The following is a 21,169-nucleotide window of genomic DNA, read 5'->3' as shown; positions in this document are numbered from 1 at the left end:
ATTTTCAAAATCATTTTATACATTTGAAAACTTGTGAAATGGGACATTTACTTTTGTACTTAAAGTATATTTTGATACCAATACATCATTTTGAATTGATACTTTAAGTTGTGAGTACTTTTTCCACCACTGGGAAGCAGACAGTCAACGCCTTTGACTCCTTTTCAACTCAGTCAGCTGTCTGTCTATCTGTCTGTCTGTCTGTCTGTCTGTCTGTCTGTCTGTCTGTCTGTCTGTCTGTCTGTCTGTGGCACATAGCGGTGCAGGCGAGCGGCAGTAATAACCCTGAACCCTTTCCTCTGTCCCGCCTGTGAGTGAATTGCTTATGGATATCTAAAATGCACTTTATGTTTCTATTTAATATAACGTTTATATGCCGTAGGCCTATTATAGTTTCCAAACCGTGAGCAATGAGCATCGTTGCTCCATTCAAAGACAATCTATTCAGGCTTCTGTTCTGATACTAGCATGTTGATTCATTTATCATCAACTTTGTAGAGACGATGGGGGTCAAGCTGTGGAGTTATAACGTATTCGTCGTGATCCGATAAGTTCTTGCCGCTTGCTTGAGATCTTTGCGAAGTTCTTTAAATATCACTCGTGGAGTATTCTCCAGATCTTTGCACACGCGTACTGGTAACCGGAAGACTCGCCCCAAAACACGCTCACGCCCATTTTCTTCAGCGGACCGCTCCCCCATGGTTCTTGTAGGATCGACTCGATCCGAGGATAAGGTTAGAGAAAAGTCTAGGGTTAGACATAGTTTTACTGAGGTTACGTTTAGGAATAAGGTTAGGGATAGGCAAAGTTTACTGAGGTTACGTTTAGGAATACGTACCAGGTCAGGTAGTGGCGACCATTCCGAGGTTGCTGGAGTTGCACCGGGGCGACTGTGTTTTGGGGCGAGCGTTTTAGTATTCCTTTGCACGCTGCTACCTGCGTTACGCACAGTGAGGATGATGAGCTCCTCCGAAAAGCCCAACTTTCTCACCCAGCCCGTGGTGAAGAGCGTCTTCATGTACAGGAACGGCGACCCTTTCTACGAGGCTCGCCGCATAGTGATCAACGAGAAGAGGACGTGCAACTTCGAGACGGTGCTGCGAGAGGTGACCAGCGGGGTGCGACCCCCGTTCGGAGCGGTCAGACACATCTATACACCCAGAGCCGGACACAGGGTGGACTGTATGGACCAGCTGCAGAGCGGAGAGCAGTACGTGGCTGCTGGGAGGGAGAAGTTCAAGAAGATAGAGTAAGTATAATAGTCAGTGATGGAAGAAGTACTAAGATTATTTGTTGTAAGTTAAAGTATCAATCAATACCCTAAGTGGACTAGACAAGCTGCAGAGAGGCGAGCAGTACGTTGCTGTTGGTAGAGAGAGAGAGAGAGAGAGAGATTTAAGAAGATAGAGTAGCCTAATAGTCAGTGATTCAAGAAGAAGTAGCCTACTCAGATTTCTTTTACAATCAATCAATACCTGTAGAAATGGTCTGTTAGAAGAAGTAGCCTACAGGTTCGGGATTCAACATGTTACTTGAGTAAAAGTACAAAAGTATTGCATCAAAATATACTTAAAAGTATAAGTAGCCTACATACATGCAGAATTAAGTTTTCAAATGTATGAAATGTGTAAAAATCCTTTGAAAATAGCAGATATGCAAGCTACAAGTTTAGATCAGCTATTTTCAAATTGCCAAAGTATATGTAGGTCTGAAGTGGTTTTGTAATAATAATGAAAATCTACAAAGGCCAGGCTATAAAGTAACATAACTTTTCTGCTAATGTCACAGCTGAGCATGGCTGAGTTCAACTTGATGATGATGAGAACAGCTCTGTACAAAACAGTTGGCTGTGTGTGCGACTGTGCGTGCGTGCGCTGGTGCGCATCAGATCAAAATACATACAAATCTATTCAATCATACGTGTTTTCATAGCCTAAATTGTATGGGTTAATCTTGGTTTCAAATCTGACTGCTGTGTTGAACTTTAATTGTGTTTGCAGTTACCTACAGATTGGCTCCAGAAAGAAGAGGATGATGCAGACTCTTCCATTCCAGGTAAGAACCTCCATCTTAAAATATAACATTTAATCCATCCCGCAGTCAGTCAGTCAGTCAGTCAGTCAGTCAGTCAGCATCACTTAAACATTTTGTTTTCGCTCCCACTCTGAGCAGCAGAGTAGCTCTGCCTGCAGCCCATGAGAAGCCTAATATCATCAAGGGGGGGATTCCTCTTTGGAGGAGTGGAGGATGTTTGGTGTTTGAATCTAGGAGGTTACATTTCCAATGCTCCTATACATCATCTTTATTTGTTTCGTTTTTACTTTGTGGAAGACAGATATTTAGCAGCGTTTACTCTACCCAACTGTATGGATATTTTCATAAAAAGGTCCAATTAGGCACATATTGCCACATGTATCTAATAAGTCCTCTTTGAATAAGCCAAGTAGGCCCAAGAGAAGAGTCGGCATCAAAAAAGCAACATTTTCTACTGCATTCTATGAACATTGTTTAGATCCCAGCTTTATTGATCCCTGGGGAACATTCAAGACACTTAAAAAAATGCTCATAGCGCATTCATGCTCATTTGTGCCACGCTATAAGTTTGTAGATCTGCTATTTCTGAAAAATCTGAACAAATCTTTATTATATTACATTTTAAAGCAATTCTTTTACTCAAATCTTGGCTTCTGGGGGTCCCTGGCACAACATATTTTGAGATGGGGGTTCACGGCCAAATACATATAATTTTGGGGGTCCATGACATGAAAAAGTTTGAGAACCACTGATATAGCAACATACGTTTTTCAGAAAACCGTTGGGATTTAGAAGACATTTTTAGAATCGGCCTCAGGTCTTAATGGGTTAAACTGCGACTATATGGTGCATAAGATTAATGCAGATTAGGGGAGCTTTTACCATGCCGTACACCACTTATTTGACTACCAGACTGGAACAACCCCAACACACACACACTTACGCGCACGCACACCGCGCACGCACACCACGCACACGCGCGCGCGCAGACACCGTGACTAGTGGTTTGAAAATGATCATTTAAGCGAGGTGTAATGTTTACTCATTCACCTCTATTCAGTCAGTGAAGAATCACTTTGTTGTCGTCTCAGTGTCCATGCATTATTAATTTATGGCTCATAATAAAACCGTCTTGAATGCATCTTTAATCACCAGCTCCAGAGTTGCAGCCAAAATAAGAACAGCTTGTTGTGGTCATGTATCCCTCAGACGCATCAGGTCAACAACCCTTTTCAAACAATGTTTCTTTTCATGAGTCAAATTGTTCACGTTGTCGTTTTCTTAATGCTAGGTATAGAACACAGTCGCATTTTTATTTTTAAACCATCAAAGCTATAGAACATCAGTTTCCATCTGCTTCTGTTTTCTGTGTCTTCCTCTGTGACTCCATCCACCTGCATGTCCTCTCTCACCCCACCCATAAACCTCCTCTTTGGCCTTCCTCTTCTCCTCTTGCGTGGCAGTTCCATCTTCAGCATCCTTCTCCCAATGTACCCCTCATCCCTCCTCTGCACATGTCCGAACGATCTCAACCTCATCTCTCTTGCTTTATCCCTAAACCTTCTCATCCCCCTATTTATTCTAGCTGATTGGAGAGGCACTCCAAGCCGCCCACATGTTTGTTGGTTTGAAGGGGAAATAATGTTGGCACATTTTGAAGAAATTATTCTTCAGGCAGCAATGTAATGTCACCATAATTATTTTGAGGTACTCAGTTGTACTACACTATTCTAAAGTATTATTTGAAGAATCATTAACCGTAATCTTGCCCTCTGACATATGAGTCAAGAACCATGCCAGGAATAGCACACCATGCCATTAGAGTCCCTGCATTTCTATCAGTGTGAAAAAAGTAATTAGAATATGATGTTCACATATAGATTAGTCGCTTGCATGTTGATGAAACCACCTTTCATATGAAGGAGGTCTAGCTGTCACCAGGTTTTTGGTATGATTGTCTTATAGTATAGGGCACTTCAATTAGCAAAGAGGCATTTTTCTACTGTAACAATGTCACATGTTTCAGGCTGTTCTATAACTGTAAGATAATCAACAGACAAACAGATTCCCAAACATGAAACCCTTTTTCATTTGAAAATATTTTTGTTGGTTGGCACAAGGGTAATTTGGTTTATGCCAGCCTATCTTGTTTAATCTTGTTTAATGCTATAAAACATTAAAGCAACCTTGAGTCTTTCATTATTAAGCAGCATCACATTCACATTACTCACCCTTAACCCTGTTTTCATTCCAGTTCTAAACTTCCATTTCAGTTTGTCAATTAATTTTAAGTGACTTATAGAACTTTTCACCTATACTGCTTCTGCCCTGCTTTAGCTCTGTTGCTAGGGTGCATAAACCCCAGAAGACTTTTAATATACTGCTTCCCTGATCTCTCTGTCCCTCTCAGGATCAAAGCTTTAGTATCACAAAGGGTTGCCAGGTGCTATGGGAGAACACAGGCAGTGATCACTCTCTGCAACCTCATACCCCCATAGGATTATGCAGGAGCCATTCTCCAGTTCATTATGTCATGTCTGTAGAGATGCGGGAAAGTATGTCAGTTTGGACAATACTTATTTGTCTCTCTTACTTTTTGGACAACATGTTTATATCTTTTATGTATCATAATCTAGATTTACAGGATGTTAAAGCACTGCACTGAAGGTTTCATCTATTTTCAAGTGTGTCACTCTCACGCTAGTTAAAATGTCATACTGTGTCAAACTAATTAAAATGTCCTTTTTCAGTTTGAATAGATCTGAATCAAAACAATGAAATTAGTCCATGCATTTCAGCCCAACAGCCATAAAGTTAAGAGGCTGAACAACACTTTGACCCATTTTAAATTGATTCTTCCCCTGCCAGTTTAGATCCTTGCCCCAGAGTCGAATCATTGTATCTGCTAGATTCCTTAAACCCATCAAGGAGCCGTGTCCAATATTGTGAGTTAAACTTTAATATTTTATTGGGGGTTCGTGGTACTGTGGAGAGGAGATTGTGTATGGTGTACTATATACCGTAAATTTCGGACTATAAGCCGCGACTTTTTTCCCATTTTTCGACCCTGCGGCTTATATAACGGTGCGGCTTATCTATGGATTTTTATAGCTAACGGCCACTAGGGGACCTCCTAAATCTAGGGATTTTACACCCGCGGCTTATAGTCCAGTGCGGCTTATATATGTACAAATCATTCAATTTAGCTGCTGCGGCTTATATTCAGGTGCGGCTTATAGTGCGAAAATTACGGTACTTATATCATATGTATATTGTATACATAAATTATCATATGTGCACATTATACGTATATCTCGGGCAGCTAATAATGTGAAATAACACGCCCAAGTGTCAGCGTTCTATCAAAATATGTACCATGATAACTGGCTGATCTTTTTTATCCTCAGTGTGGTAGCGAATGGGGATGTGTTGAACCCAGCACTGAGGCTATTGATCCCCCAGAGGATGTTGGGTCAATTTGACAGAATACTGGAGATGGTCACAGAGAAGATGGGTCTGAGGATTCTGGGCGGTGTACGGAGGTACACATCTGTTGTGTAGGACTTGATGTTGATATCCCTTGTTTTTATAATTGAGCTTGATTAGTCTGATTATTGTCTCCGCCAGTGCCAAAGGCATGGCCAAGACTATATTTTGCACCCTGTCCATCCGTCCGTCCGTCCGTCCGCGCGCGCGTGTGTGTGTGTGTGTGTGTGTGTGTGTGTGTGTGTGTGTGTGTGTGTATGTTCGTCTGTGAACAGCTAATCTCCTTCTGCCCCGAATGTTTCAGATCGGCCTGTTATAGCGCCACCAGGAGGCCAATTTTTGCTAAACATCGTTTTTTATATTACTCCGTTTTGAACAAAATGCCTACACAGTGTGCGATTGTCGTGAAACTTTGAGTGCACATTCCCACTACTAGGCCAAGGAAGAAATGCCACCCTACATTTTTCAAATCGGCCTTATGGTGGCGCTATAACAGGCCGAGTCGCATTTTTACCTTTAACTGGACCGAAACTTTGCACGCACACTCCCTAGAGGCCAAGGAAAAACCCCTGACCTTCATTTTTCACATCATCCTTTTACGGCGCCACCAGGAGGCCTATTTTTGCTAAACACATTTATTGATATTACTACTACAGATTTTTTCCAAACATCACGCAAATAAGTACACATTATCTCTATAGTCATGTGATCAAGATGGACCTGTCCGATTTACTGGCATAAAGTTTGCAGGAGTGGCTCGTTTTGAACAAAATCAAATCATCAATGCAGCGTCTGATTGCCGGGAAACTTTGCACGCACATTCCCACTAGGCTGAGAAACACATGCCACCCTTTTCACATTGATCTGTTATAGCGCCACCAGGAGGCAGATTTTTGCTTTGCAAATGTTCTGATATTACTCCTACAGATTTTGTCCAAACATCATGCAAATGGGTACATATTATCTCTGTAGTCAAGTGATCAAGACGGATCTGTCCAATTTTTCATATTCCATCCTGATTGGCGAATTTCGAACATTGCTGGCCCACAATAATCTACCTGACCTGGCGGAGACCTGTGACTTTTTCTAGTTCTAGTCTGTGTTGGTGTCAGAAAAATAGTAAAAATATCCACTCTGCAAGATGTCAGCTTGTCCGTGGATAATTTTGTGTGTGTGTGTGTGTGTGTGTGTGTGTGTGTGTGTGCGTGTGCACGTTGAAGCCTTTACACCTTTGAAGGCCAGCAGGTGACAGATGGGAAGCAGCTGGATAATGGTCAGTTCTATGTTGCTGCGGGCAGGGAGAAGTTTAAGAAGCTGCCATACAGTGACCTGCTCTTCACCAAGCCAAGAGGGACACGGAGGGTCAATCTGTAGGTCTCACACTTGAATTGAAAATAAAATACACAAATGATTGTACAGTATATTTGTAAAGGCATTCACAGATCTATGTTGTGTTTTAACAAGCTGAGATGAACAGTTCATCTCTACCGTGTGTACAATTTGATAGTTACAGACCCTGGTGCATTTCTTTCTTTATCAAATGGCAAATCTGAATCTGATTGAATCACATGAATAATGTTTTGGGCACTCTTTCTGGCACAAAACATATTATTTATTCAAATAAATTACATTTAAATGTATTAAAATCCTGAAAATGTGACCAGGAGACCACGGCTCTTATCTCCTTTGCACCTTCCCGTGCATGCCACTGTACACAGTAGAAGTACAAAGATGGCCATGTAGGGCATGTACACATTTAATTAAAGCAAATGTAAGCCAATAATCTCCTTTGCAGTTTACTACTTAAGGTGCATAACAGATTTCATACATCTAGATATTGCTAGCGGAAAGAAAAGACCATCACTTTAAAGCAGTTCTTTGCATTTACAGTACTTTGGGCCAGACCCGAGGATAGATCCAAGCATCATTAAAGTGCAGAGAAAAAAGAGAGGTGGCTGCAGATATGTGTCCGTGTGGTCAGGCAGTTATTTTCTGAGACTGTGGATGCAGTTCTACTATGGGACATAAGATGCCAGTGTACCCCCGTCTAAAGGCATTCTTTATATATTCTGATATTCACTGTATAATGAGCCACAGTCGGTTTATTTATTTCCCCCAGATGATATTGATATTTGTCCAGCATCTACCTTTGTCAGACAAGATACAATAATATGACTTGTGATTCTTCACACACTGACTAAAACTCTGTGTCTTTCTCTGTTTTGTGTTTACAGAACAAAAGCTCACACTCTCCCCCCTATTTACAGATTCTCAAAGCAAAATGAAAATGTAAGAATCTGATAACCCGCATCAATTCAATTAATTTACCAGTTTTTATTTGACAACTTCTGCCTATTTCAAAGGTGTAGCAGTCATTGATTCTTGAATAAGGTATTCTATTAAAAAAAAGTAAATATATTCTGAAACCTTTCTTTTCATTTATCATGTGCTTTAATTGAATAAACTTACCTAACGTAACTAGTCCGATTATCTGCAATGGCACTATTGCCCTCTTTAAAACAAGATCTGTTTGCATTATCAGTTTCACACGTACTGTAAATCTTCATGTTCCAAAACTAAATGAGCTTGCTATTACCTCCAGAGTAAGTCCATGGTACGGTGCAGTGATGGTGGCGGTGGAGAGAGTAAGACGGCTCCTCCAGCCCACGCTGGGAACAACAAAGAACACTTGTCTTCCATCGTCAGAGAGATCTCCCAGGCCAGACTCATCTCCCTCAGGAAGAAGAAGAGTGGTCTGAGCATGTCCCTGAGTGTCCCTGATAACGGTAGGCAGAACACAATGGAGTTGAATGGAGTAGAAAGTTACACAGCATACAGATTACAAGGAAGTCCTGGCATGTAGTGCTGGGCAATATATCTGGGCAATATATCGATATTTTATTGATATCGTGATATGAGATTAGATTTAGACATTTTGGATATTTTAATACTGTAATATGGCATAAGTGTATTTTCCTGGTTTGAATCACTTAAAGGTAGGGATATTGTTTTGTAAAAACAAGTGTTAAATAGCTCTATATTCTGATATTACTCATTGCTATAGAGTCTTTGTTCAGTAACAGGAGTCTCCTTGTCTCTCCAGCTCTTTGGTGAAAAGAAAACACATTTTCAGGTCGGGATACCAATTTTATCCAATCAGGAGAGAGAACTCACACAGGATACAGGATAAACAAGTGAATTTGGAAGTGATGACACAAAGAAATGAGCAGAAAAAATTGGAACTGGAACACTATAACATTTAAGCTGATAAATGGGTACTCTCTCCTGATCGGTTGACCATTTGCAACCCACCTGAAAATGCATTTTCTGTTAAAGATTGTATCAATGAGTAAACAACACGAGCTGACAGCCCGTAGCCCCGTAGCTAAATCTACCTGGGGACGGGCTACTGATTGGGACCGTGACAGAGTACATCCGGGGCTGTGACCATGACGGCGATAGATCCCATAGGCCGAACTGGCAATCTCCGGTGATTATACAAAAACACTAATAAACAGCTTACATTTCGGGAAAGTGAAAAATGGTCATTTTGTGCATATGCTAATGGTCAATGCCTGTGTGCAAGTTGAGATTAATTGCTCAATCCGTTGAGGAGAAGCATGTGGGGCAGATTATAACTACAGCACTATTGAGACAGTTGAGATGTCGTATAATTGTTACAAAATACGATGCAACTTTAACTCCAAATTCATGTATTAGGCAAGGGATAATTGACGACGAGGCGGTCATTGTTGAAAAATAAACCCTGCGGCCGTTTGCCGTCCAGTGCAACACGGTTACCTCGTGATCAAATAGAATACATTTTGGTTACTGCATTGTCCATTTCTCTATTTCAAAAACATTCTTGAGAGCAATGTTTAGCTATAAATGCCATGTTGGATAGGCTACAGCACAAAATAAAGCAGCTCAGCAGGTAAATGGTGCATTTATATAGCGCTTTTATCCAAAGCGCTTTACATAGATTGTGCATTACATTCACCCATTCACACACACATTCATACACCGATGGCGGAGGAAACCATGCAAGGCACCAACCTGCTCATCGGGAGCAATTAGGGATTCAGGGTCCTGCTCAAGGACACTTCGACACTAGGGCTGGGACGATATATCGATATCACGATATATCGATATCGCGATATATCGCGATACTTTCTCCTGTGATAATCGATATATGCCGAAAAAAGAAAAAAAAAACTTTTTATTTTTTTTATTTTTTTCGTTTGTGATACGTTGTTTTTCCGACTCTGTATTTGTGTAATGATGATTTTGAACAGTTTGGTGCTATTTTATGTGTTTATTAATTGAATACAAGGACTATCGTGATATATCGTTGGTGAAATTTCATGCAATATAACGTATTATCGCAATATATCGAATATCGTGATATTATTGTGACCGAGGGCCTAATATCGCCACAGATATCGTATAGTGAGATACCCATATCGTCCCACCCCTATTCGACACTAACTCTGGGGGAGCCCGAGATCGAACTGGGTACCTTGCGGTTTCCAGTTCACTCTACCTGGCCACTCTACCCCTGAGCCACTGCCGCCCCTACATATCAGTAGGTGTTCTGAGCCTTTAATTAGACAGTGGTCTGTTATTGAGCTCAGCGGTCATTATCCAGAAATAACACACCGCTGTATTCAGTGATTGACCAATCAGAAGCTATTTAAAGTTTCAGTGAGTATCCACAACTTCACCTCATCAGACGTCATCTTTATTTTCTGCTGTTTGTGTTACAGTGTTTTTTTTGACATGTTGGTGTGTATATGTGCCCATGCCTGTATGGGCTTGTGTATAACTGAATAACCAGGCATTTGCAAACATCTGGTATAGTTATGCTTGCTTGTTTGCAAGCATAACTATATCAATCCATAACTATATCAATCCATAACTATATGAATCCATTGATGTGCCATCCACACCAACCACAATAACTATAACTACAGTATAAATAATATGTCACTTTAAAATCGTTCTAACTCAAGTGGATGGCAGACACTTCTGTACTCTTGCTTAATTAGAATTACTAGACCATACCCGGTCGACGCATCCGTGGGGGGATATGCGCACATGATCTGGCAACCCGGGAGGCGACATTGTTTGACACATAAACGCTAATAAGAAGCTGATATTTGATGAAATTGAAAAACGGGCTTCACAGTTAAGTTCAGATGGTAATGGTCAATGGTTGTGTGCAAAATCAGAGCAATTGGTCCAGCCACTGAGGAGAACCGGGTAGCTTCACCTACCACTACAGAGGTTACTAGAATTATAGTAGGATAGTAGGATAGTAGGATAGTAGGATAGTAGGATAGTTATGATATTGTGTGTGGACTGCCCTTTAGCATTATGTGCCATTAATAAGCTTACTTACTTTCTTACTTGATATTTAACTCTGGCCTTACAATGCATTGCCACGTATTTACTACGTTTTCAGCTCTGAAAATGACTTGGTTAGTGGATGGATATCTCACTTTAATTTGGTTGATGATGTAATGCCTGGCTTCTCAAATCTTACGTAACATGGTATACTCTCAAGTGTCCACTTAGTGGCACTGTTGCTCTTTGGGAAATATTAGAAGTAGGCCTGTAGGTCTGTGAGGCACACAGCAGGACAGCAACATAGCATCTCTCTCACTGTTGTGTGAAACATAACGTCATCGTCTGGCCTTATAACTGGTGCAGCTTGCTGTTCTGCAGAAACATTAATAGTGTATCTCCTGTCTTGCCTTATGTTGTGCTAGTTTCCAGATGACAGTCTTTCACATGTAGAAAATATGTTGTGGCCCTATGGATGCCAAATTATTGTATACTGTTGAATGCAATGTAATGCATTTATCTTAAGATTTTAATTTGTGAAAAAAAAGTATGTTGGTAGTGGTGGTACTATTGCCTGTACTAGAGCGTGAACTGGATTACGTCATCCTTTGGCTGAAGATCGATGTAGCCTGTTTACTCCTCTGGCAGCAGAGTTGACAACAGGAGCCCAAAGGAGCATGGAAAATTGTGTCTGTGGTCCAGGGGAGCTGGCATTTAGCATTAAAGGAGGAGAGATGTTGGGTGTGGAATTGTGTGTGTTCACCTGCATGCGCGTGCGTGGATGCACACACATGTGTGCGTACACGGGTGCATGTACGTGTGTTCTTTTTTTCAGCTTATGAAAGAGCTGTATTGTGACCTTAAAATCCTCTGTGCATTAGATTGTGTGGCATGTCATATTACAGTCATACAGAATCATGTTACATTATTGGTGTCCTTGGGTGACTTTGACCAACGATTACATTAAAAGACAGACAGGTCAGAGAACAAGATCAGTCATTTGATGATATCGTATGAGGTATCACATATCCCTGTCATCCTTCATAATTTGACCGGGTAAGTCTGCCGTCAAATATATTCACCAGTACACATATTATATATTATAGGGACATAGACGTACTGTGGCTAGATTTTGGTGTATTCCTTCTTTAAGTTAGCATATTTGCAGGTTTTCACTATGAAGGAACCCACAGCAAAATGTCAGTGTTCATTTTCTGAGAGTTAAAAAACTACCATTTTTTTAATGAGGAATGCCATTTGCAGAGGAAAAGTCATGAGTTTACTGTCTTTTTCTGTCTCTGTCCATGGTGCTGAGGGGCCAAGACTTTCATGTACATACGTGCTGAGGGACCAGGTCTTTCTTTTGTCCACGGTGTTGAAGGGCCAGGCCTTGGCAGAATCAAGTAACCAGGCTAATTGATTAGTTTCGTGTTAAGATCTATCCAGTAGCAGATATTATCTGTGTTGTTGTGAACAATGCCAAAGGGATTATTACACACGGTAAAACCCTGACGCGAGTATGGGTCCATTTTTACACCCTCAGAGTTAAATGAGCACTCATGATTTAACGGTGTAGAGTTTCCTATTGGGAACCCTGGCCAGTCTGAGCGTAACACATCACCACATCTGTTCGCCAAAAGAACATACAGTAGGCAAAAGTGATAGTCACAGTGAAGTAACCAGTCAACTGGCAGTGACTATGGAAAGAACAAACCTGAAACCCTTACTTCAAATCTCTGGTTTGATGGATCACTGGAGCGGGGACAAGGGATCATTATAAAGGCATCATGTCATTATAAACTTATTTTAGTGAAAGGGTGGAGGATGAGATGGAGAGCAGAAGGGCAGGAGAGAGAAAGAGAGACAGGGAGACACAGGGTGACCTCGTAACCTGAGCTTCTCCCTCGGTTCTGTGCTGGCTGTGTTGTGACAAGGAGGTCTGGATGCACGAGTGCCTGTGTGTGTAGACATTCTGTGCTGGCTGTGCGCGCGCGCGCGTGTGTGTGTGTGTGTGTGTGTGTGTGTGTCAGTATCCATTATTCACTGTCCACTGGCGGTGGAGAACCAGCTTGAGCAGAAGGGTTGTTTGTGTGCAGTATTGTTAAGATATGACATATCAGATAGTAAACAGTAGAGAGTGGAAAGACAGACAGAAGAGCATTGGTTTGTGTGTCTGTGGGGGGCTGTTATGAGCTGATTTCAAACCTGCTGTGACTTCATAAGAAAGGAACATTTGGCTTGGCCTGCTGAGCCACCAGGACACCGTGCCTGTTTTTCTTTTCTCTATCCATCCTTCCTTTTTCAAATTATTTATTGGAGATTGAGTTTATACTCCCCTTGTGGTAGATGTCGAGAAAGCTGAGAGCTTGACAGTACAGGGGAGGCACAGGTGGAATCAGGTCAATTTGATCCTAGGCTTTGGCTCTGGAAGCACAAATCAGCCACAGAAACTTCTCTGTGTTTTTTTTAATTATTTTTTTAAATAATATAATTACTTGTAACGTATTACTCTTTTAAAAAGTAACGCTACTTTACTTATTACTCCCTGCCTACAGTAAGTACTCAATTTAGTTACACTACTCATTACTTTTTTGTTAACCCGACAACACAGCTTTTTTGCGGGCGGGTGGGCCGGCCGGCGGACCACCGCGGCGTCACTATGACTCAGACATAACCATAAAGAAACCCAATACTTCACTACTGTGACTTAAGATAAAGTCATTAAAAGAAAATACATGATTGAACGTACGTTGTTTGACAATCTATCTTATGTGTGTGTGTCTACATCCATTTTCTGAGCTGTGAATGGAAATGGAATAGAGTGTTCCTGTTTGCTGCATCCATGTGTTCAAGAGAGTATAAGGCTTCATTCATACTCTCGTGCTTGTAGATCAGCTATTGAATATGCTATTGAAGCTTTAAGAACTCCTGCGTGCAACTGAGTGTAACTTAACCTTAACTGCTGAATTTCCATCTTTCTGTTGAAAAGATAGAGGGTGAGAGAAGGGCACGGTAGAGAGGAAAAGGGAATAGAGGAGACCAGAAGAAAGGAAGGAAGGAGAGGATGTGAGAGGATGGGGGTGTGCAGGTGCGGAGGACAGATCAGATGAAGAGAAGAGGCGATGAAAGGGAAGAAGAACCAGCCTTAAGAGAGGATGAAAAAGAGCACAAATGTAAAATAGAGGAGAGGAGAGCAATGGTTAGGAGGGAAGAGGGGACTAAGAAAATGGAGAGAATAAGACAAAAGAGAAGAGGGGAGAGAAGTGGAGAAATGAAATAGAGCGATGATGATGATGACAATGATGGTGGTGGTGATGATGATGATAATGATGAATTAAGTGGTATTGATGATGGAGGGATGGGTGGAAGAGGGATAAGGCTTGGGTGTGGCTTGGATAATTGCCTTTCCTCTGGATAATCACTCCATACAGAGCCCTCAAAGCTGTTTTTTATTTGTCTCTTCCCCTCACGGGGCAAATTGCTGCTCTGACAATTCTACAAAAGAGCCCACCACTCTGAAGAGGGAGAGAGGGAAGAGAGAGAGAGAGAAAGAGAGAGAGAAGTCTCTTCATTATGTGGACCCCTCACTCACTCATGCATGCATTAATGAGGAGGCCCACTGACGTGGCCCAGGAGGGTGTTTTTATTTTTTTATTCTTTTGCAAAACTGTGAGTGTGTGTGTGTGTGTGTGTGTGTGTGTGTGTGTGTGTGTGTGTGTGTGTGTGTGTGTGTGTGTGTGTGTGTGTGTGTGTGTGTGTGTGTGTGTGTGTGTGTGTGTGTGTGTGTGTGTGTGCGTGCGTGCGTGCGTGCGTGTGTGTGTGTGTGAGCGTGAGCGTGCGTGTGCTTGTTCATGTCTTACCCCTGACAAAGGTTTGTGTCAGAATAAGCATATTGGCACCCTTTAGAAAATGGTGCACCACCCTCTATGGTTTGACAATGACATGCAGAACACAGCAGGTTGTCTGTGGTGCAGAGGACCATGTTGGAGGTCTAGTAATTGGCTGGTTTGGATTTTTCCCCCCCTGTGACAGGTTTAGGATTGATGCAGTGAACACATTATATCTTGAGCTAAATGGCTGAAACAAATTGTGATGGGTGTCTGTGGGTCTGTCTGTGGCGATCTCGTACATAATATCCATATGGACTGGACATTCACGACACATGCTGTGGACGGGAGAGAGGGAGAGAGAGCCTATTTCACCCATGCAGTAAACCTTACAGCAGTTTCATTAACAGGGCTGGCCAAACACACTCTCTCTCTGTTTGTCTATAGCACAGCGTATGTGTGGTGTTAGAATTTGTTTTGCAGTTTGTTTGGTTGATGCTATTCAAAAAAGTGGATGGTGTGTCTCAAGGACAGCCCGTATTCACTTGGAGTACAGAGAACAAAACGTTGTGCTCTGAATAGGTAGGCATCCTATTCATTTGCCAGCTTCGCCTTAGTGTAGTTACTGTTGCACCAAATCAATTTGAGATACACAATGTATCTGTGAGGACTGTCCCTTATTCATCTATATGCAATTGACATTTATGTGTTGGTATTCTTAGCAAAGCTCTCTTATAGTCTGGCCCTTCAGTGATCTTCTATATTTTCTTTCCCACACCATTTGTTTTATTATGTTTATTAGTGTATTTTGTATTGTTTTTTATTTCTATTGCTTTATTTTATTTACAGTTGATCTTCTTACTGTTTTCACAATGAACACCTTCATGATTGCTGTCGTTTTACTCATTTTACATTTATTATAATATTTTTTGGGGTAATTACAAAGAATGGCAAAGGAGGGAAAACTGAGTGCGTGCGTGCATGCCTGTGTATGTTTGTGTGTGTGTACGTGTGTACGTGTGTGTACGTGTGTTTGCAAGCCAACCAACCAGATCAACCCCCTCTGCCTCTGGTGTCATAAAAAGGTGATGCTGCCTGTGGGAATTAGCCCCGTTAGTCTGTGTATCCATAATGCCTGTCAGAGTGACATACAGCCCAAAACAACGTTGTGAGACAGGAGACACGGACACAAAGACTGTGTGCGTCTTAAACCGTGGGCCTGTCTCAACCAAGAGAGGCTCACCAGCAAAGGATGAGAGGGAGATCATGTATAAAGGTTGTTTTTCATGTCAGTATCCTAGAGCAAGATTGTGTGTGCGCTTGTGTGTGCATGTGAGAATGTGCGCGCGTGTGTGTGCTTCTGTGAATGCACTCGTAATTTTCCATCGCAGACGAGCATCCTCCTTCCACATCCATCCTTCATTCTCCACTCCCCCTTCATCTCTCCTTTTCAGTAAAGCAGAAAAAGGTTCTCCATGACCCTTTGATGCAGGATTACTGGATTAAAGAGCATGCGTAGATATACTAATCTGTCACATTAATCTGTTAACAAGGGTTTCAGCTGTGACATACAACAGTGCTGGCTGTTACATACAGAGTATAGGGTTAGGGTAACATCTGCCATTTTCATGACATACAGCCTACATTTTTAATGTCTGCCATTTCTCATCTATCCCGATTTACACTCCCCCCCACCCCCCCACCCCCCCTCCCCGAGTTTACACAGAAGCACTTCTGGAGTACTTGTGATAGCAGCACCAACATCTAAGACACTGCACAGAAATGGCTGTGACATAGCCTATAAATGGTTACCGGGGTTAGCAGCTGTCACTTCCAGCTGTGCTCCTTTCTACTGGTGGTTTTCGAGGCTTCGTAGCTTAAGGAGGGCATCTGAAGTAGTTGTGATAGAAGCAGCAACTCTGCTTCAAAGCTCTCGGCGTGACACTGATGCAGAATGAGAGAGCTCTGTTGATTGTAGCCCCGGTACATTGTATTGATGGATTAGAAACTGGATGCAATGTTCCTTAACCCAACTGCTCCCAATTATTAGGATCGGTAAATGACACATTTTACATACATGTACAGTATGCGCAAATTAATATTAACAAAATGTCCCAAAGGAGTGGAGACAAAATTCTAGTTCTAATTACTTGAGCCCTGTATGTTGTACGTTGGTTAGTGAATAATAGTCAATCTAGAAATCCACAACACGTCATGATGCGTTGTGAGCTTATACAGTAGAACGGCTATTTGTTGTTATTCTTAAAATTTTTGGAAATGTCAGGACATTTTTGACTATAATGATGCCCAAAAAAGGATGCTAGGTTTAAAATGGTTAACGACAACCTTTGCATGGTCAATGACTATGTAATTTTGTCATACTAGAGGTGTATAGTGTCGGGGGCTTTGTCAAAGTACAGTACCTGTTGTACCCGTCTGTCTGTATCCCTTTTGTGCCCATATGGTGCCCATATCCTTCCTTAAGTTGTTAATATAGGACTAGAGGTTCGGGCCCTCACACCTACGTTGCACCACCGATCCGACTGATATGGCCATATATGGAGATCTCTGTATCTGTCAGTCCTTGTCCCTTTTATGGGCATAAATCGAGATCCCTGATGTCATCAGTATATGGCCATATATGGGCATGGCCCCTTTTGTGGCCATATATGGAGCTGAGTGATTTGTTTGTGCCTGATGCCATGATGACACATTGAGGTTAGACAACACACTCCATATTTGGGCGTAGCTGCTTTGGGAACTCCTTAGTATATGGTTATGGGTGACAAAAAAAAATTCTCTCTGCGAATGAGAATGAAGGGGGCGTGCGTGTGTGTGTGTGTGTGTGCGCGCGCTAGGGCTGTTGTCTTAGGGCTTTGCAGACCCCTAAGTGATCTGCGACCACCTGCCTCAAAACAATATTGATTTAATCAGAATCAGAATCAGAATCAGGTTTATTGTCACATCACAGGTTTACAAGGTAAAAAAGTGGGTGAAATTCGTTTTTGTACAACACTCCCATCGCAACGTTAAATTCCGTAGAAAGAAGAGTGGGGAGAGAGAAAAAGAAGAGGGGTAGGGGGTTAAGTGGGAAGGAGATCAACAGAGAACAATAGAAGGCCAAAAACAAGTTATCTACATATTTACAAAGTACCTGAGATAAGAGACAAACTAAGGTGCCTGAGCATAGCAGCAATGTATGTATACTGTGCATGATATACTTATAGACGCTAAGGTGCTTAGAGAGAAAAAGAGCGCAATAATAAAAAATCAAAAAAAGTTTGTGCGTTATACATGGGGATTAAGGTGCAGAGGGTCAGTGCGTGTTCACCTAAGGGTGGACTGACCCTGGTATAATCCGCAAGTAGCTCCATGAAGGAGAGCAACAAAAAGTAATCTTTAGCATTTTGACTAAAGCTTTTGCCACAAAGAGTACATTTAAAGCCCTTTCTCCTGTGTGTATCAACATGTGTTTCTTAAGATTATCATTTTGACTAAAGCTTTTGTCACAAACTGTACACCTGAAGGTTTTTTTTTCCACTGGTATGATTCCTCATAAGTCCAAGTCATTTTCCTGGTATAATAATCCACAGGTGTGTTCAGGAAGAGCCAGATTAATTTGCCCATCCCGTGTGTTGTCAACGGGGGGGGGTTACATTAACGTAACTAATAATTGGGCCGCGCGACTCGGATATGACCGTAATAACCCTAAAAAGTTTTTAAAAATCTATTTTTCAAATCTCTTTTTTTTTTTCTTTTTTTTGGGGGCCCAGTGGCCCAGGTACGCCAAATGGCCAGTCCGCCGCTGGTGTGTGTGTGTGTGTGTGTGTGTGTGTGTGTGTGTGTGTGTGTGTGTGTGTGTGTGTGTGTGTGTGTGTGTGTGTGAGCCTACGGCTGTCGTCTTCTCTATTAAGGTGGCTGGATATACTATGAATGCGCGGAATCTCTGTCCGTCCGTCTGTGTGTCCGTCTGTAGTTCACATATCTTGAGACCGACTTCACACTCATCGCAGAGGACCCGAGGGAGTGCGGTGCCCGGCGTTGAGTCGGTCGGATAGGCGGTTGTTTAGAACTGCCAATCCGACCAATATTCCTATAAATGGGTATGCCCATATATGGAACTGACCTACCTCAAACTCGGGGAAGTCGGTAGGACCAGCACAATATATTTAGTGGTTTATACTGTGCATGTCAACCCACAAAGAGAGACAGTGAGAGACAGACAGTGGGACATCGAAGTCTCCTGTTACCACCTTTCACTGTAGAAAGTGTAGAATGTAAAAGACCGTTTCAACATTCTATTGGAGATCTGTTAAAATCCTTGCACCCTCATCAAACTTAAAACAATAATACAAATCATAATTAACCACATGAACACTGGCATCCCAAAAATGTGTAGATAAATCCACAAATCCCCATATACTGTACATGTATGGAGTACTCTCCACCATTTCCATTTTTACATTTGAGAAAATGTAGCTGAACTCATGACCTTTATGAATATTACAGTACTTTGCTTCACTGTCTGCAAAGCCATTATTCCTGCACTTCCTTGAGTGGCAGTCAATGCTTACAAGGCCAGGGCTATGTGTCTCTACACAAGCAATTTCACTATTGGGAGAAAAGAAATATGTTATTCATCGAGGTCTTCAAGCCCCTTGGAACATGAGGTGCATAATTGTATTCACTTGGTAGCATTATTATGATGGTACAATTCTAAGAGCTTACGTTATTTCTTCCAGAGACGAAGGTCAAATGTGTGTAATCAAAAGAAAACGCTCACTTAAATAGTTTTGTGTATTGAAACTAAAACTTTGAACCACTTCTGTGGGAAATTCTTTATTATGCACTTTCTACTTATGTTTTCAGAGAGGCTTATGTGGCATGACCTTTGGTGTATTCTACATTTTTTCAATGGTGGACATAATTGGTTACTTGTGTTTCTTTGAGTGGTAGATACTAGTTTGAGAGACATTCATGGTTTCTTTTCGGATTACTTCACTTCATGTTCTTCATTTGTTTATATAACCTTTCTTTTTCTTTTCTTTTTTTTAGTGATGTTTTATTTTGATTATGGATGCTTTGCTTTGTAGCCTATCTTTCTAAGCTTTCTATGAGGACATCTTTGTGACTATGACTGACAACTCTGTCTTTGTAAATACTTTTTTTTACACAGTGTCACACACTACAGTACATACTGTGATGACTGACCCAAACCAACGGACGCAGATTTTGAAACATAACTTCTTCCCGGTCGGGGTAATTTCCAAAAAGAATAAAGTAGCATTCAGTCGCTCTCCTATATAATAATAATAATAATAATAATAATAATAATAATAATAATAATAATACATCAGACTTATATAGCGCTTTTCTTGGTATTCGCTTTACAAAACAGCTTAAAAACAATTTTATCTGGAGCAAAAAAAAGAAAAACGTTAAAAGGCTAAAAACAATAAGCTAAGACTAAGAGGAAGAAAGGGAGATTTGGTTTGGGTTAGGCAGGGAAAGTCTTTGAGGGAGGCTTTGAACACGGCAAGAGTGGGGCCGACTTTGATGTGAGGTGGGAGTTGGTTCCAAAGGGTGGGGGCTGCAACTGAAAAAGCCCTGTCACCCCAGGTGCGTTTTTTAGCCGCGAGCTGAAAGCGCTGCGGCTCTAAAGACAGCCTCAGACATCGTCACTCGCGACACGACATGTTTTCGACATGTTTTCGGGACACCTATTTGTCTATTGGCTGTCCTGGCTGTCCTTCACTACTTTACAGCCAATGGGGAGACACTACTTTAAAGCCCATGGACGGTCCATGGACGGCCAATGGACGGCCGTCATTCACAGCACCCGCCTCCCCTCCGTCTCCATCTGTCCCTCTCCCAAGTCCCTCTCTCTCTCTCTCTCTCACACACACACACACACACACACACACACACACACACACACACACACACACACACACACACACACACACGCGCACGCTCTCTTTCTCTCTCTCTCTCTCTCTCTCTCTCTCTCTCTCTCTCTCTCTCTCTCTCTCTCTCTCTCTCTCTCTCTCTCTCTCTCTCTCTCTCTCTCTCTCACACACACACACACACACCAGCTCCAGCGAAAAGTTTGTGGTTGCTTTGTTGATGTGTTAGCAACATGCTATGCTAACCGTAATAGTGAGAGGACAGAGTGAGAGGCTGAGAGTCATAAAGTCATTAAGTCATAAAAAGTCGGCCAGCGGAGAATCTTCTAATCATCTGTGACTTACAACAGCCGCAGGGCTTCAGTGTTGATTTAACTCTGAGGAGCAGTGGAAGTACTCAAATGTTTTACTTGAGTAAAAGTATTAATACTGCAATGTAGAAGTACTCTGTTACAAGTAAAAGTCCGCAATTCAAAATTTACATGAGTAAAAGTACAAAAGTGTTGGTATCCAAATGTATTTAAAGTACCAAAAGTAAAAGTACACAAATGTTTGAAAATAGCAGATCTA

General features: G+C 41.7%; 1 protein-coding gene across 1 annotated transcript in view; it reads left to right on the top strand.

Annotated features, from left to right (window-relative positions):
- Positions 1–959: 959 nt before the first annotated feature.
- The window catches only part of LOC311041819 (uncharacterized protein), a gene marked incomplete at both ends in the record, with an annotated part of 31,081 nt that continues 10,871 nt past the window's right edge, over positions 960–21,169 (top strand). Inside the window, 7 exons of the mRNA XM_084052304.1 lie at positions 960–1,249; positions 2,001–2,055; positions 4,903–4,979; positions 5,442–5,576; positions 6,741–6,890; positions 7,755–7,809; positions 8,123–8,306. Coding sequence (XP_083908430.1) covers positions 960–1,249; positions 2,001–2,055; positions 4,903–4,979; positions 5,442–5,576; positions 6,741–6,890; positions 7,755–7,809; positions 8,123–8,306 — 946 coding nt within the window. The remainder of the gene's footprint in view (positions 1,250–2,000; positions 2,056–4,902; positions 4,980–5,441; positions 5,577–6,740; positions 6,891–7,754; positions 7,810–8,122; positions 8,307–21,169) is intronic.

Source organism: Gymnoscopelus microlampas, assembly GCF_963454915.1.
Source record: "Gymnoscopelus microlampas genome assembly, chromosome: 3".
In the NCBI taxonomy this organism is placed as follows: domain Eukaryota; kingdom Metazoa; phylum Chordata; class Actinopteri; order Myctophiformes; family Myctophidae; genus Gymnoscopelus; species Gymnoscopelus microlampas.
The sequence above is the reverse complement of the archived record's forward strand: the minus strand, read 5'-3'. Positions and strand labels throughout refer to the sequence as shown.